General features: G+C 35.8%; 1 protein-coding gene across 1 annotated transcript in view; it reads right to left on the minus strand.

Moving 5' to 3' along the window:
- Positions 1-15,033, minus strand: part of LOC131980585 (pituitary adenylate cyclase-activating polypeptide type I receptor-like) — a 53,105-nt gene extending 38,072 nt beyond the window's left edge. Inside the window, exons 1-2 of the mRNA XM_059344841.1 lie at positions 14,872-15,033; positions 14,007-14,115 (exon numbers count right to left, since the gene is read on the minus strand). Of these exons, the coding sequence (XP_059200824.1) occupies positions 14,007-14,115; positions 14,872-14,988 (226 nt within the window). The 5' untranslated portion in view covers positions 14,989-15,033. The remainder of the gene's footprint in view (positions 1-14,006; positions 14,116-14,871) is intronic.
- Between the last annotated feature and the right edge of the window lie 550 nt (positions 15,034-15,583).

Genomic DNA, 15,583 nt, shown 5'->3' on the forward strand with positions numbered 1-15,583 from the left:
TTTTACGGTAAAAAAAACCGCAGCTGTGGTTGCCAGAACTTTACCGTAATAAATACGGTGCAACTTTTTGTAATATTACAGTAAAATTGTATTAGCACTGTTGATTTCCTGTTTAAGATGCCATTTTAGTCCATATTTTAGCGTAAAAATAAAAAAAAATTCCATCAAAAGAACCTCTGCTCTGCCATATAATTGACAAGAAACACTTTATAAATGCTAGATTTTACCATTAAATATTACAGTATATTTCTGTTGGAGATATGGTGTTTAGTACATTTAACAGTGAAAAAAAGTATTTTTTACAAAAAATAAATGCTAAAATGACAGCTTGTATATATATTACAGTATATTTTTGCACGACAAACATGGTGCCAGTGTATTTTACAGTGGAGTAATGTATTTAAAAGAAAAATGTAATACTAAATACTGTTTTGGCTGATATATAAATTTACGATGTTCATTTTGGAAGTCAGCTCTGTCTCCACTGTGTTAAAGTGTTCATGTGTTAATGCCTTTTTTTGGTCATTTTGTGTTTGTTTTTTGGTCATTTTGTGTTTTTTTTTGATCATTTTGTGTCTTTTTTGGTCATTTTGTGTCTTTTTTGGTCATTTTGTGTCTTTTTTTTATCATTTTGTGTCTTTTTTGGTCATTTTGTGTCTTTTTTTGATCATTTTGTGGTCAACTTGTGTCTTTTTTGGTCATTTTGTGTCTTTTTTTTTGTCATTTTGTGGGGTTTTTTTGGTTATTTTGTTTCTTTTTTGGGTCGTTTTGTTTCTTTTTTGGGTCATTTTGTGTCTTTTTTTTGGTCATTTTGTGTCTTTTCTGATCATTTTGTGGTTTTTTTTGGTCATTTTGTGTCTTTTCTGATCATTTTGTGTGGTTTTTTTGGTCATTTTGTGTGTTTTTTTTGGTCATTTTGTGTCTTTTCATTGTTACTGAAACTGAATTAACCCATTTATCATTTTACGGTCTTTTACTGTCATGGTTTAGCAGTTTTTCACCGTAAAATCTACACATTTTTTACAGTGCACCTGTGCTCTTCCTGCAAAAAAAAAAATCCTATCATGTTTACCTTGAAGCTCTTGGTCTGGCCACGTTTACACTAATCCTACTAAACATAAAGATTCATATTTCCCACTCTGCTGAGAGCTTCAATCCACTTGAAACCACAATTACCCACATCCCAAAAACAATGCTTTTCAAACCGCCCTCCTGTCAAGTGCATCGTGTTGAAATCCATTATGGATAAGACAATTAGGTTTGGCAGTGAAGTACAAGCTTGAGAATAAAGGATTTTGCCGTTACCCATCTGTTGGGGTTTCGAGGACGAGGCACAGCGACTAATAACTGTGCTGAGGTAATTGGTATCAAGGATTAAGAGATTTTCTCTCCAATATTGTGTGTTTTGTAATGACGGAGTTGGAAGCTGTTACCTCTAAATTTTAGATTTGGTGAGAAGGGAAACATTAGCATATTGTATGTGGGAGGATTGTCTTCATGGAGTTAATCCCAACTGAAAAACACACTGATGTCAGTGACAGTCTATCCAAGAGATAAAGCTGCTTCCAAATAGTATTTCAGTTTTTCATGGCAGAGACGGTGGAACGCTTATGGGCAATTTGGTGGTTGGAACAAACAAAACCAAACAGAAGCGTTGTTTGTACAGAGCTGCAGAGTTAATGGCACTTAATGGCACGGAAGCTGAAGGAACACCTGATTTAATTACTGATCTTCAGGTGTTGCTTTAATGGAAATTATCAGACAGCAAAAGCAGCGGATGAGTTCATTAAAGAAAGTTGATTGGACACATGTTGGAGATGTTAAAGTGATGCAGGAAGTAGGACAAATCGCAGAACACACACAAGCCAACCAACCAACCATGTACAGAAATGTTGCATTATTTGATATACACTACCGGTCAAAAGTTTTAGAACACCCCAATTTTTCCAGTTTTTTATTGAAATTCAAGCAGTTCAAGTCAAATGAACAGCTTGAAAGGGTACAAAGGTAAGTGGTGAACTGCCAGAGGTAAATAAAAAAAGGTAAGCTTAACCAAAACTGAAAGATAATGTACATTTCAGAATTATACAAGAAGGCCTTTTTCAGGGAACAAGAAATGGGTTAACAACTTAACTCTATGGAGTCTTGGGCTATTTTGTCCATTTTTGAATTCTTTTCATGTCTTTGTAAGTCATTTTGTGCCTTTTTTTGGTAATTTTGTGTCTTTTTTTAGTCATTTTGTGTCTTTTGGTGTCTTCTTTTAGTCATTTTGTGTCTTTTGGTGTCTTCTTTTGACCTTTTGTGTCTTTTTTTGGTAATTTTGTGTCTTTTTTTAGTCATTTTGTGTCTTTTGGTGTCTTCTTTTAGTCATTTAGTGTCTTTTGGTGTCTTCTTTTGACATTTTGTGTCTTTTTTTGGTCATTTTGTGTCTTTTTTAGTCCTTTAGTCTAACATAAAATGTTATTTTGTGTATTTTGTAATTTAAATGTTGCAAATGTGCATTCATTTCAGAGTACACTGAGACATTAAACTGCATAATTTTCAATTAAATTCTGTAAAGTTGGTGTGTTCTAAAACTTTTGACCAGTAGTGTACACACAGACAGGATCAGCAGTGAAGTACAGAGGCCAGGACGGCAATCTCGAAAAAGAAAATGTCATCAAAACTGCTGCTTTTCTGCAGAGTTGATGCACGCTGACGTAGCGGATCATGAAGCGATGACAGCATGTGGGCTTGCACGGAAAAGAATGGATGTAGGCGTTACAAGCCTATTTCAATTAGTTTTAATTGGCCTTCTCAGTTTGATTCTTGGCATGAGCGATATTGAAATGATGTTAAATCAGAAATGCTGGGTAACAGAAAAATGCTGATATAGCATATATTCTGACACAAATGTAGATGTAGATGTAGATGCGTGAGCTTTTTAGCAATGCAGGCCTGTGGGTGCGAAAGTGCTGAATACAGGCTGAAACAGACATTAGATGGATTGACATGAAATTCGCTAAAAACATTCATGTCGCCCTCAGGATGAAATGTATGACCAAATACCCTTACATCAGCCCCTTTCATATTTCCGTTTCATGCCGGGACATTTGCGGCTCTGTAACGTCTCGCCTGCACTATGAAAGTGCCCGAAGTGGGATACCGGGATCAAATGATCCCACCAATTTTCCGCCTCCAGTGGTAGTCACAGAGGTGGAACATTGGTGGGACTGTTGGAAGCGTGACTACTATGAACAGGCCATCGGGGTGAAGCGGGATATTTGACGTTGCATGTGATGTCTAAACAGTGTTTGGAATAACGCCGTTTAAAATAACGCCGTTTAAAATAACGCAGTTTAAAATAACATTATAGCCGTTATTTTTTCAGTAACAGGGGTGCGTTATTATGCATTGATTAAATAAACTGTGTAGGAGACAGGACGGATGGGTTAACAATGAGATAAGCGATTATGGTTGGCAAAGGCAGAGTCATGTTAGTCATGGTAGCCAATCGGAGCCACGACATAGGCGTTCGCCTAGAGCACCATCTGCTGGAGGGGCGCCGTCAGTCACCCTCGAGGGGAAAAAAAAATAAAAAAAATTGTCCCATTGTCGCCCTCCCTTCGTTTTCTGTCTTGAAAATAATAAATATTAACAAAATAAAGAAACAGATAAATAATGAATAAATAATTTTTCTCACTTGTGGTGCTGAGTCACTTGACATGTGGTCATTGCCTTGCCCCCCTTTAGATGGTCAGATCGGTGTCACAGAGGTCAGGTCACGTCAAGTGACAGACAGGTTAATGTTGTGAAATTAAACTTATTGGTTAGGTTTAGGCAACAAAACTTGGTCAAAGTTAGGAAAAAGATCAGGGTAAGGTTTAAAATAACTACTTTAGTATGTACGTCTAAACCAGCTATTCTCAACCTTGGGGTCGGGACCCCAATTGGGGTCGCGAGATGATTTCTGGGGGTCGCCAAATCATTTGTTTTAGTCTTTTTGGTCACTTAATGTCTTTTTTTGTTCATTTTGTGTCTTTTTTTGTTCATTTTGTGTCTTTTTAGGTCATTTTGTGTCTTTTTTTTATCATTTTGTGGTCAATTTGTGTCTTTTTTGGTAATTTGGTTTCCTTTTTTTGGTAATTTTGTGTCTTTTTTTAGTCATTTTGTGTCTTTTTTTGGTAATTTTGTGTCTTTTCTGGTCATTTTGTGTCTTTCTGATTATTTTGTGGTCAATTTGTGTCTTTTTTGGTCATTTTGTGGTCAATTTGTGTCTTTTTTTGGTCATTTTGTTTACTTTTTTTGGTCATTTTGTTTCTTTTTTGGGTGATCTGAACTATGCGTGTGAGATTGTGTTCAGTGAGCGGGGGTCACGGACAACATGCATGTTAAATTGGGGGTCACGACTCAAAGAGGTTGAGAACTGCTGGTCTAAACTACTCTTTTTATTGTTTTGTGCATTCAAAGCACTAAACTAATGGCTGATGCACACATGTTAATGACGTCTTTTTTTCCCCAAAATATGGACTTCATGTAGAAAAAATATCTGTTTAGTACTTTCCCGAATAACGGATTCAGATTCAGATGCATCCCAAGTAATGAACCAAAGTTTTTATCTAGGTTGTTTACTTCAGGCTGTTTGTTGGATTGCTCTTGCAGATCAGATTGCTTTGCAAGTGCGAATTAAAGTTCTACTGACTGTCAAGTGGTGGAATAATATTCCCATAAGGGAGTTCCCGCTCCGAGACACCTAAATTCAGATCTCTGGATTTGAGTCATACAGAAACTGTGGGTGATGTGACAACTGTGATATGCTGATTATGAAAAGATTTCATTTTTAGCCTGCGATTAGAAAGAAAGAGCCACAATTATATGATCTTTTTTGTCCTCAGTGGAAACCGTAAATTATGGAAACTTACACCGTTTCACTGTGACTGACATCTTTGTGTCATTTTGAACTATCATGTGGAAAACCATAAGGTTCCCCGCTGAGTCCAAACATCACAATTAACACTCGTGTCAAGAAGTTTAAGAGTTTCCTTTCATATCGACCAAAAGGTTTTGTCTCCCACTAAGCAAGGATCTATTCTTGGCCCTTTATCAACTGACAGCTGGAGAGGAGGCTATACGTTTAGAGGCACCTCATTTAGGATTAACAATGACATTTGAAATTACTTTGGACACAGAGTGAGAGCTTTCACAGCGCCGCTGAGGGAGGAGCTGGATAACATCTTTCATTTAGTTTCATTTTTCATTTCAATTTTTTCAAGCAACATGCAATCAGTTGGCTTCTCAGTGGGATTTAAGGTTTTAATGGGATTTAGTTTTAAGGTTTAGTGAACATTTGGGTGTTTTTTTGCCTCAAGAAATCTCATTATTTTTGGCTAAATTTGCATTTTTAATACCACTTTTCAATGTGACTTATTTCTTTGCCAAGGAATAAATCAGTGCTTTAGGAAAATTTGGTTTGTGCATGAGATTTTTTTTTACACCTAACAATTTCAAGAAATGCTTCCCTGCATTAGACAAGGGATGTTGGCGAAGATGTGGAGAACAGGAGGCTAATTATATGCATATGCTTTTTACATGCCCAGTATTAATAACATACTGGGAAGGAGTTGAGGAAATATTAAAGTACATTTTTGAGTTTAAAGAGCCTTTGCAGGTACAACATTGGTTAGGTATTTATTTAAAAGGGAAGATAAGAGCAAAGGACATTTATTTTCTCAATTTACTGAGAGTAACCGCCATGAAGCAGGTGACTAAAGCATGGAAACAATCAAATACACCAAAATTAAGAGCATGGCTATTAACAGCAGAACAAAGTTTAGAGATGGAAAAACTAACTTTTAGAAATAGGGAACAAATACATATTTGGAACAAGTTATACTGTAAAGAAAGGCTGGTAAAAACAGTGGAAATATTTAACCAAATTAAGGAGATGAACTAAATGGTCCCCTCCCCAACACTAACACTAACACACACACACACACACACACACACACACACACACACACACAAACAGATTCATGAACATGCATACATGTACCACCGCTTAAAAAAATGGAGGTACAATATTGTAAAGAAAACGAAATGACTCATTATGTTTGTGAAAGTAAGAAGCCTTGCAATAAAGTATTAAAAGAACATGTTCATGTGTGTAGCTGCTGAAATCCATTAAATCCTTCAGCGTTTTTCCCTTATTTGATTGCTGATAAACTGCAGAATCAATAACACATAATCAAGCTCAGGCTGAAACAGCTGATTAATCAAATTGTCAATCAAAAGGAAGTTAGTCAGCACAGTAACATTTTTTTGTTAATACAACCCGGAATCCAAAAAAAGTTGGGACGCTGTTTGAAATGTAAATAAAATCAGAAAGCATCAAATTCAGAATTCAGTGTGTATTTTGTAAAAAAAAAACAAAAAAAAAAAACGTTTATTGGATTAAATATGACCATGGATGAACATTGTGTTTGTGCAGTTTTAAATTGAACACATGTCAGAGAGGATAAGCAAATTATTGCATTCTGCTTTGTTTTTATAGGATTTAGATGCTAAAAAATTGCCAACAAAATTAGGTCTTTTTGTAGGCCAACCCAGAAGTAGCATCATTATGAAGTCTATTGAGAATTTGCCTATGGGAGTTTTGCTTTGGATGCTTTTTGTTTTTTGCATTTTTGTTCAGCAGAATATGTCAAATATTGCATTTTATTTATATGCAACTAGAGTTACTACTATATTTTTGTATGTATCATATTATTGGAATGTGTAGTTGATGCTTTAATATTTAAACAGCATTTTAATATGACAGCTGGAGCTCAATCTACTTTGTACGCTGTTGGATACTTTAACTTACAGCACAGTATCATATTTTATGAGGTCATCATATTTTGTTGGTAAAAAAAAAACCTGAATCTGTAACCTGTAACTACATACGTAACAGAACCAGATAAAATATGTGTAATACCCTTTACAGTGCCATTTTTGTGACAGATGAGACCCAATCTCAAGATGTTTTGATTTGTTTTCCTTTGTGATGTTAATTGTCTGTAAATGTGCATGAAGGCAATAAAGTTAAAAAGAAAAAGAAAAAATCAGAAATATGAACACTTTAACATACACCAGCGTGCTAAGAATGACTTAAAATGACAAAAAAAAAACTTATGGGCTGAAATATGAGCCACCAGAAACTGAATTTGAATTATTTATATTTGAATTTGAATTGCTTAACTTGAATAATTGCATTAAAAAACTGAATTTGAATCACATAATTTGAATTTTTATTGTTCAATTTGAATCATTGCATTGAAAAACTGAATCTGAATTGTAACTTCAGTTACATCCTCATTGATACATTAAAATCCTCATAGAGTTGGAGAGGATAGACCCCAGAGCGCTAAAATGCTATGCTAACTTACTTCTGGCTCTAAGAACTCATTCCAGTGGCGCCCTACTGGGACATATTAATCAAATACATCAAAGGAGGACGACATTATTTGGCTGATTTGTGGCCAGTGGCATTACGTTTCACAGCAGTGTGCAGAATATGACGTCTCCTCAGGCCATTACCACCAGGAGTCACAGATTACTGTCATCATTTACCAAAAGGTGAAATTTCAACTCTGCACGACTCTCCACCTGAGCGTGATTACATGTCACCTGCGTGGTCGGCTCCACGGTGACGGACGTGCGTGCACACCTGTTTAGACAGTGAGACTCATGTGCAGACATTTATCTGTGTAATGAGCAGTTCATGACAACTTTGTACCCAGCGCTATGTCGCTTCGGCGTTCACAGACATCAGAGCTAATTAAGATCAAATTAGTGTGGAAATGTTAAAGTTCATCACTCTCGCCGAGGGGAGTTGCCAGAGTGTTGCTGTTCTGGGGCAGTTTCTGATGAAGTGCAATAGAGCTCGGCCTCAGTGACGCACCTTGATATGAAAACACACAGCGCGGCCCTCTGGGAGACGTCAGGTTCATTAGTGTACAATTAAGTCATCGGGTCACCTCACCAGGAGGAACAACAGGTGTCATGGTGGAGATTAGATCAGTACGATGGTGGATTAACACACTTGGATTGCTGTCAGTTTCTGAAAAATTCTCTGACCTTTAAAAAATACAACCCTGATTCCAAAAAAGTTGGGACGTTTTCTTTTTTTTAACCATTTCAGTTTTGTTTTAGTCACAAGCTAAACAAGCACAGCTGCAGAAACTAGAAGATTTTATCTTTCAAATGAAGCCTCATGCATGTACACTACCGGTCAAAAGTTTTAGAACACCCCAATTTTTCCATTTTTTTATTGAAATTCAAGCAGTTCAAGTCAAATGAACAGCTTGAAAGGGTACAAAGGTAAGTGGTGAACTGCCAGAGGTAAATAAAAAAAGGTAAGCTTAACCAAAACTGAAAAATAATGTACATTTCAGAATTATACAAGTAGGCCTTTTTCAGGGAACAAGAAATGGGTTAACAACTTAACTCTATGGAGTCTTGGGCTATTTTGTCCATTTTTAAATTCTTTTCATGTCTTTGTAAGTCATTTTGTGTCTTTTTTGGTCATTTTGTGTCTTTTTTTTGTCATTTTGTGTCTTTTTTTGGTCATTTTGTGTCTTTTTTTAGTCCTTTAGTCCAACATAAAATGTGATTTTTGAACTTTTTTTTTACTTTCAAAACACTATCATGCTCAATGAATAATTTTAAATGTTGCAAATGTGCATTAATTTCAGAGTACACTGAGACATTAAACTGCATAACTTTCAATTAAATTCTGGAAAAGTTGGTGTGTTCTAAAACTTTTGACCAGTAGTGTATTTTAGCCTAACAGTTCTTCTGTTGAAAGCTTTGGTTGAATTTTTTTTGTTGTCTTTATAATCCTAACCCTTCAGCTACCCTTCAGCCTACACAGGCTGGTGGATTTTAAGAGGTTAAAGTTCAAACTGATGAACATTTACATTTACATTCAGTCATTTAGCAGACGCTTTTATCCAAAGCGACTTACAGGAAGAATAAAAGCAAACAATCAAGGGATAGTGCAATAAGAGCTATTAGTGCATCAATAATTTGTATTTGTAAATATAAACGCTTATAAATTCTGAATTTTGGTACACTCTATTTGGTATTTATGTTCTACACATCGTCCCAACTTCTTTAGAAACTGGGTTGTAAGATAATACATTTTATAGATCCCATACAAAGAAATTAGGCTGCATTCACACCAAATAAGACGGTGTGGCGATAATGCCAGTCCTCAAAACGTATTCTTTTTTTGGCCAGGGTTATATACATGAGAATATTATAAAACTACATATATTCATGTAACAAGAGACAGAGAGAGCACAGCGATTAGAACTTGGTAAATGTTTTTTTCTGTGATATTATTGTCTGATTTGCATCACATCTTCTCTGCTGCTATTTCTATTGCAGTTAACCTTTCAACACCCACAGATCCACCTCCAGTACTCCAGTGCTCTGTCTATGTAAATTCAGCCACTAATCAATTGACCTTTTCTAAAAAACTTTTCAAACAGTCACTAGTTCCAGCTGCTCAGTGATAGTTATGTGAATTTTTTGGCTGTTTAAAGATGTCACCTTTAACCCATAAGAACCCATGGTGACACCTGTGTAACAAACACGTTAAATCTTCTATTTTTTGTTAGTAGGCTAAGTTAAAACCCATTTAACAGTTCTAATCCGTTAATAGGGTGTCCTGTATTGCATTTAACTTGTTTTGACCATATTTCCTGAACAAATTAAAGTCACAATTTTGATAAACAAAAAGACACATTTATTTATTTATTATCGATTTATTATTATTATGCTACTTAAAAAGAAATCTAAAAAATAATTTGTTGTTAAACAGAACTAATAATGTCACAATTTTGATAGATGTTGTGGAGATGCAGAGAAAAAGGCAAATTTGTGTCTAGTTTTTTTTTTAATTTTAAAATACGAAATATTATAAACATAAATATTATAAACATAAATACTATAAGCGCCCAATGTAATGTTTATGTCACATCACAGATCTTTTACATTTAGGGATAGTGTTTTTGAAAACACATCAGAAATGGTGGGATATCCCCCATATAATAACTTTCCTTTAAGGATAACTGGGTCTGGGTTCTTATGGGTCAGACATCGAATTGCAGCTACTGTCTTGTAAAATCCAGCTCTGATTTAAAAAAAAGAAAGATTATAGAGCTGAAACCTAAAAAAAAAATGTAATATGAGTGCTATCTACTAAGTCAGTGACAACTGGACTTTCCTTGAACTCTGTTAAACTCCACAAGGACCCTCCATCTGTGGCTGACATCACTGTCTGCTTTAGGCTGTAACAGGCTCAGTGAAGCAGGATTAAATGAGACTAGATAACTCAAGGCCTCAATTGAACCTGGTCATGATATGTTGTTGAGAACGCACCAAATTTTAGGCAAAACTTGACCTCTGACCTTAAGATATCTGAATGAAAATGCACGAGTCTATACCCTTTCGGACAAGCCCAATTTATGCTAATAGCATGCAGTTTGGGGAGAAACCATGCAAATGTGTTGTTTTCACCTACTGTATTTGAATATTTCTGCATACTGGGGTCCCTAAACAGTATTGTAATTGCATACGTTGGATATCACTGGGAAGCTGAGACTCTTTTGGATTCAATGAGCCCGATTTTATTCATGCATGATGATAAAGTCTGCAAGTCCCCATTGTAGTCCTTTTGTTGTAGTGAGAGCATTTGTTTTAAACTTGAGCTCCCTGTATAAAATTACCTGTTGTGACCTCTAAGATAATCACAGCCTCGTGAAACAGCAAAACCAAAAACTAGAGACTTAGAACATTCAGAGGAAGGTATGACTTTCATATATACAGTATACTGACAATATATCTCAGCAGTTTACAAAACAGAAGTGCTTGCCATCCAAAAAATGCAATTCTTGCACAAATCTCCAAAATACCACACTGTAAAAAAAGAAAAGTTGGGTGAACTCAAAATTTCAAGGCAAAAAAACTTCGATAAAACTTTAAGTTGGACAATGAAACTAAATATTTTAAGTTTTGTTTTTGAGTTTGCTCAACTTACAATCTCTGGCACGATTGTAACGCCGCTATGAATGTCAGCTAATATTGCGACCACAATTTTGAGTTAGCATTGATACGCTAATGGCTACTCTTGTAGAGCCGCTAGCATCAGTTAGCCGCTAGCATCAGTTAGCCGCTAGCTTTCGCTAATGTCCGAATTTCACAACAAAGAAATAAGAGTTATCAGAACTATTGTCCCTTGTTGTGAACCCCAACTTAAAGATATAAGTAACAACAACTCACCAACTTGTTTTTGAGCAGACAACTGGCTTCCTTTGTTGTGCTAACTAACATTATTGCCCTAAATGTCAATAATTTATATTTCCAAGTTTTACCAACTTAAATCACTGTTTTAGGCCAAAAAATACAAGTTGGCTTTTTTGCAGTGCAAAAGGTTTTTTAAAAGCAAACACAGCATGGGTTTTAGTATGATGACCCTCAAGGTCTTGGTGTCTTAATGTGGTATTTTGAAGGGATTTTCTTGAACCATTTTTTTTTTTTTTTGGACTGGTTGGACACACTGGAGGAGGTGGTGGAGAGATGACCTGTCAACATGTTTGAGGCCATCTTGAAATACCGAGATCATCTGCTACACAAAACCTTTATGGACCAAAAAAACAGCAGTAGACGGCTCCTCTCTCTCTGTTGCAGGACGGAAAGATACAAAAGATCCTTCGCTCCTAAAGCCATCAGGCTGAACTAACTGAATTTACCCTCAGAGATAAATAAAGTAATTTTGATTTGATTCGATTTGATTTGACTTGATTTGGTAAAAACCCCAAAAAACAGCTTATCTTTCCATATTCTATAGCGTAATGTTCTAAGCCCTTATACAATTATACACTACATTTTTAAACTTTTATATGCACCTAATGAAGGTGCATCACAGGTTCACGACTGTCTGAGAAGGTTTCAGACAGTGTGTTTCTTTTGAACTTTGTAAATTCTGTAGTTTGTCACTTTGTAAGTTAAAGAACACCAAGAGTTTGGACATCCTTTGTTTGAGTCTTAGTTTGTTTTGGTTGTTGTGTCCAACATTGGTTGTCCAATTTATTTTATTTATTTTACTACTTTTAACTACGTCTTTTATTTTATTTTACTATGTTTATCTGTTTTGATTGTATTGTTTTATTTATGGCATCATTCTAGATTTATACACTTATTATTTATTGCTGATTGGTATATGGAATTGTTTGTTTTATTGTTGATTTTATATACAGCACTTTGGAGACGTTTGTGTTGTTTAAATGTGCTATACAAATAAAGGGGATTGGATTGGATTGGATTGTGTGAAAGCTTATTGGTGCTGACCTCCTTTTGTTTCTTAGAGTTCTCTTTAAGCCACGAGTTTGGTAATTTAATTTATTTTATTTTATATTGTATTGCTTATAATTGTCAGCCCCATACAGCCTCTTTTTGTTAGATTTTGTTGTATAAAAGCTTTCTCTTACTGGTTAATAAACACCTGATTTAACCAGAACCTCCCAGTGTTACGTTCCACCTCATTTCTATTCCTTTTTCACATGTTACAGCTCACAAAATCGAGCCGGGTCGTAACACTAGAAAAACTGCATCTCAGGTAAATCTTCAGGTCTCCAGCTAGCTTTCAGATGATGTACACCACTTCTATGTGGCATCTACACTGTAAAAAAAAAAATCTGTTTAATTTACAGCAAAATACCGGCAGCTGTGGTTGCCAGAACATCACCGTAAAAAATACAGTGAGCGTATGTAAATGTAAATATCAGCAAAAACTGTAATTTATACAGAATAATCCTATTACTTTTAGGATAATTGTGTCATCGTGGTATTTCTCCATTAACTTTACATGAAAAATTTATATTTTTACAGCAAAACTGTGTGTTTTCTACAGTTTATGGCGGTAGAATTTAAAGTTTTTTACTATTCTTTGATTGACAGTAATTAAAAGTATCTGCTACGGTGATGTACAATGTTTAATTTTACGACCTATTTCTGATGCAAATTGACAGTGTTTTACTGTTATTTCTACAAACATTTTTTACAGTGTACTGTTGACCTGCTATCTCCCACTACACTGTAAAAAAACAACTGTTGTTTTTACGGTAAAAAAACCGGCAGCTGTGGTTGCCAGAACTTTACCGTAATAAATATGGTGCATCTTTTTCGAACATTACGGTAAAATTATATTAGCACTTTTGATTTCACGTTTAAGATTGCCATTTTACTCCATATCTTTCCGTAAAAAATAAAAAGATTTTCCATCGAAAATAACTTTGTTATATATTTTTGTTAGAGATATGGTGTTTAGTACATTTAACAGTGAGAAAAAGTATTTTTTACAAAAAATCAATGCAAAAATTACAGTGATGCTTGTATATTTTACAGCATTTTTTGGTTACAAACACGGTGCCAATGTATTTTACAGTAGAGTAATTTCCCCCCCAAAAAAAGTGTAAAAAAACACAGTTTTGGCTGATATATATACATTTACATTGTTTTTTATTGTTACTGAAAGTGAATTAACCCATTTATCATTTTACGGTCTTTTACTGTCATGGTTTAGCAGTTTTTCACCGTAAAATCTACAGACATTTTTTACAGTGTAGATTGCGTGCCTGTTTTCAACATATATGGATTTATGTCAGCTATTGAAATCATGTGAGGGTTTTTATGGCCCTGTATTTATCTAAATGTCTCATGGATGTGCTCTCATGAGGGTCATCTATCAAAGCCAAATAAATAGAGCTGTATCTCACACCTCAGAATAAAACACTACCTGGTAGATCACACATCCTGCAGAAAGTTAAACCCACACCATTCTCAAACTCTTTCTTCCTTCTTTTTTTTCCTTCTTTTTTTTTTAGATTAGCCCACATTCCTGTCTATTAAAAACCTCTCGGATCTTCCCAGTTATCTCTCCAAAGAAACACACAAAGCAGCAGCAGCATCGCGCATGAACCCACCGCTGAGCTCGCTCTGGTTCCGCGCTTCGCTCCTCCTCGTCTGGCTGCAAACCTCCTGAGCCCTCCGGTGCTCTGCGATGATGGCGCAGTCCGGGTGGATGGCTTCAGCCTGGAAACACCATGCAGACAACTTCAGTCATCTACAGACATATTTAACACGAGTCGATGCTCTTCGCTTGGCTGAATGATGGAGTGAAAACACAGAAACTGGCTATTTAACTAACATAATTAACAGTCACACCTCTTTGGATGCACTTTTGTCACTCGTGCAGATTCATTTATTTTATTTTATTTTTTAGATAAAGATATTTCTCATAAAAGCAAAGCAGAATATTGCCACATTTTCAAGTAATAAAATAAAATAATTTGAAATAATTTCCTTGCTCTGAAGTTGACATTCACCCCCCACAATACCATTATTAATAAAATAAAAAAAATCATTTATATGACCGTGCATTTGCAGTTGCATGCTCAAACCTTGCACACTATTAAAGACAACATCTGGACCCCCTTTTTTCTTTGATCTCGTGTCTTCCCTGTTGAGGTCTGATTGATGCCAGAGAGGTGGCATAATGGACGCAGATCGCGAGCCTCGATCACCGCTAATTAGCGCCTGCGGCTAATGAGGACATTTGCTGTCCAAGTTGTGTGTGTGTGTGTGTGTGTGTGTGCCGGAGAAGGACAGAGGACAATAACGGTAATGGCACTGCAATAAAGATGTCATTAGGGCTGTAATTGTTAACTAGATCGTTTTTTAATAAGCTGGTTAAAATGCAGCAGGGAGGGACAAGTTCTGCTGCACTTTGCATCACTTCATGAATGAGAATATTTAATCCCAGATATATAAAAAGGATAAAAGACTCACTATAGGCTGGTACCACAGATGAAGATAGAAGATGAGGAGTATGAATGTCTCCTGTCGTCCCGGTAGCGCCTTACAATACACTTCCATTGTATTATCTGTCTTCTTTATATCCTTCATCTGAGGAGGAGGAAGGTGAGGATGATGAGGATGATGATGGTGATGAGCGCAAATCCAGTTTATTTGTTCCTCTGACCTCTTCTTCGTTACAGCCTCGGTGTGAAAATGGGCTGAGTCGACCCTCAAAATAGATGAATCCTCATCTTCTCCCTGCGAGCTGCAAACTTGCAGGAGTGAAGAGCTGCTCTCTCTCTCTCTCTCTCTCTCTCTCTCTATCTCTCTCTCTCTCTCTCTATCTCTCTCTGAGCAGAATAATCAGGTGAATGAATGTCTCCATTCACAGAGATGGTGGTGAGGACAAAACAAACAGCCAATGACCTCATTTCAAGTCATAAAACTGTGTTTTTCAGCTGTTATTGACTACCAGATGCCTGCTGTATAAATCCGTTGTTTGGACACTATACCTGATAGGAAAATGAAGCTATAGACTTTTTCTTTACATATTTAATTCATATTCATACATTTAATGACTTTGTTTGTAAACTCTGCAACACTTGCTTTATTTTGCAGTTTGAGCAATGCATTTCAGTGCAGGTGAAAAACCTTTAAACACAAGAATAAACAACTGTAAATAAAAGCAATCACCAACAAAAGG

This window comes from Centropristis striata, chromosome 11, assembly GCF_030273125.1.
Source record: "Centropristis striata isolate RG_2023a ecotype Rhode Island chromosome 11, C.striata_1.0, whole genome shotgun sequence".
Lineage (NCBI taxonomy): Eukaryota > Metazoa > Chordata > Actinopteri > Perciformes > Serranidae > Centropristis > Centropristis striata.